The 2,014-nt window shown below is 43.2% G+C and overlaps 1 protein-coding gene across 1 annotated transcript; it reads right to left on the bottom strand.

Annotated features, from left to right (window-relative positions):
* Nucleotides 1-1,231: 1,231 nt before the first annotated feature.
* LOC131244096 (uncharacterized protein At2g29880-like) lies at nucleotides 1,232-1,733 on the bottom strand. Its single transcript, XM_058243754.1, has 2 exons — nucleotides 1,470-1,733; nucleotides 1,232-1,381 (listed from the first exon to the last, which is right to left on the bottom strand). The coding sequence occupies exons 1-2, from the start codon at nucleotides 1,731-1,733 to the stop codon at nucleotides 1,232-1,234; spliced, it is 414 nt and encodes a 137-aa protein (XP_058099737.1).
* Nucleotides 1,734-2,014: the final 281 nt, after the last annotated feature.

The following is a 2,014-nucleotide window of genomic DNA, read 5'->3' as shown; positions in this document are numbered from 1 at the left end:
GATCATCAGTCGACACGGCCCTAGAAACCATGGCCGGCGTCGCCTGTGCCGTTTGCATCATCTTTCGGATGGACGAAGACGAAGAATGGTGGATGTCCAGCTCATCAGAAAATGCGGCAACCTGAACCGCATGAGAATCCGTGCAAGGACTTAATGGTGCACATGCCTTACTGAAGTGACCGTCCCAGCATGCAACTGCCTCTTTCCAGTTCCTGAATGCGTGGTGTCTCGCTCCACTAAAGCCTCCACCTCCAACCAAGCGTCGTCCCAACGTATGTATATTTCAGGCCTACGTCCCACCAAGACGGTGTAATACTTATCCTTTCCCATTTGCAATGACATGGACATAATTGGCACGAGATTCATGTGTTGGAATAGAAAGTCACAATTGAAGTTTACATGCAGTATTGTCCTATCAAGTAGCATCGTAAAGTACAAATAGACTTACTAGATGAAAGCAAAATCCAGTTGTGTTTACGTACCCTTCCAACCAAGCGGATTGTATGGTCTTATCTGTCTTAAGAAAATAAACTTACCAATGCATGCATGTGAAACCATATAAAAGATGTTAATTACATAAAAGTTATCGCCATCGCATAAGTCATATTGGTATATACTATGTATATACACCATATTTGTCAGTTTAAAAAAATAAATCTAAAATAAACAAAACCAAGAAAATCAAGTATATCAAAGTTATTACATACCAACAACTAACATCCAATAAAACATAACCTAAGATATTAAGTCCTCAGATGGATCTAACACCTCGATCACCAAAGTGGTCATGGAGAGTTTTCTTCAACCAGTCAATGCGGCGCTCAGGTCGCAGACTCATAAAGAACGATGCCAGTCCCTTTTCCTTACTCAAGAGCTGACCAGCCTAACAAAACTCTATGTTGGTCAGGCCCTGGACCTCTTCTAATACATCAAGTACTTTGGAAGTGTGATTCATCGACTCACCAAGGCCAAATTTCAGCATTGACTCGGCAACGGTCTGCAGAGAGGCCCCGAATACTTCACAAGGATGAGGAGGGCGCGGTCGTTTCCTTCTTGCGCTCCCACTTTGAGTAGTATTGGAATCAGCTATGTGAGTGGGAGTGCTACGTGAGCCGTGTTGTCCCATCGAAGGACTATCTAGCGAAAAAGGGATGGTTCCTGTGGAGTCTGACAAAATCATCTGACAAGTCAATCGTATCATCGATATCTCTCTCCATGCATCATTGAGTTCTCATTGAAGATGAGATGATGATGCTGACGTAGCTATACTCCTACTGCCGTATACATAACGTCCCGTTGCCTGGTCCAAACCGACGATAACTGTAAAATCATCTATTCTCTCAATCCGTTTCCCGCGTAGTCTTTCCGCATGCGGGTGTGACTGTAGCCATACAATGAGTAGTTGTAAGTACAGTATGCGAGTTAATAACACATCAGATGGCGGAAGATGTATATTTCGAAAATGATACCTTAAGATATTCCTCCCGTGCTCCATCAGGAGCCGTCACCACCATCCGCTCACTGTCCCATCTAAACCCGCTTGCAGCCAGCATATCCTTCACTGCAGTGTACTCCCTCTTGTAATACCTTAGTCGGTTCGACACATTCAGCCACTTGAGGACTATATTGGTATGCTTTGTCACGGCTTCTGCAGCAATTTCGTACGCCTCACGTTTAAAACCATTATTTCCCTTGCATCTCAACGCCACTTGTTCTAGAAATATGTTGATCATAACCTGATTTATATTGAAAGTCCATTTTATTTCTGGGGCTCGGGCTCGGCCAGGGATTTCACCATCTTCATGCGTGGGGAAGATTGTGTGGGGACCATTGGTGTCTTGACCGATGAATGTGTTGGTGTCGATGGATCATTAGACATCTGGTCTACTACAACACTTGAATATCAAGTACAAATGATGATTTGCAAATGTTAACCATAATCATAGGAATAACAACTATTTCAAAAGAACGATTCGAAAATCATCATCTGGTATCTCCATATGATGAATCTATC

The sequence above is a fragment of the Magnolia sinica genome, chromosome 4, assembly GCF_029962835.1.
Source record: "Magnolia sinica isolate HGM2019 chromosome 4, MsV1, whole genome shotgun sequence".
Classification (NCBI taxonomy): Eukaryota; Viridiplantae; Streptophyta; class Magnoliopsida; order Magnoliales; family Magnoliaceae; genus Magnolia; species Magnolia sinica.
Note: the sequence above shows the minus strand (reverse complement) of the source record. Positions and strands in the feature narration are given on the sequence as shown.

Coding starts and splice junctions, on each gene's coding strand:
- LOC131244096 (XM_058243754.1), bottom strand. CDS start 1,733: ATGATCAACATATTTCTAGAACAAGTGGCGTTGAGATGCAAGGGAAAT. Junction 1,382..1,469: donor CACGGGAGGAATATCTTAAG/GTATCATTTTCG, acceptor GTATGGCTACAG/TCACACCCGCATGCGGAAAG.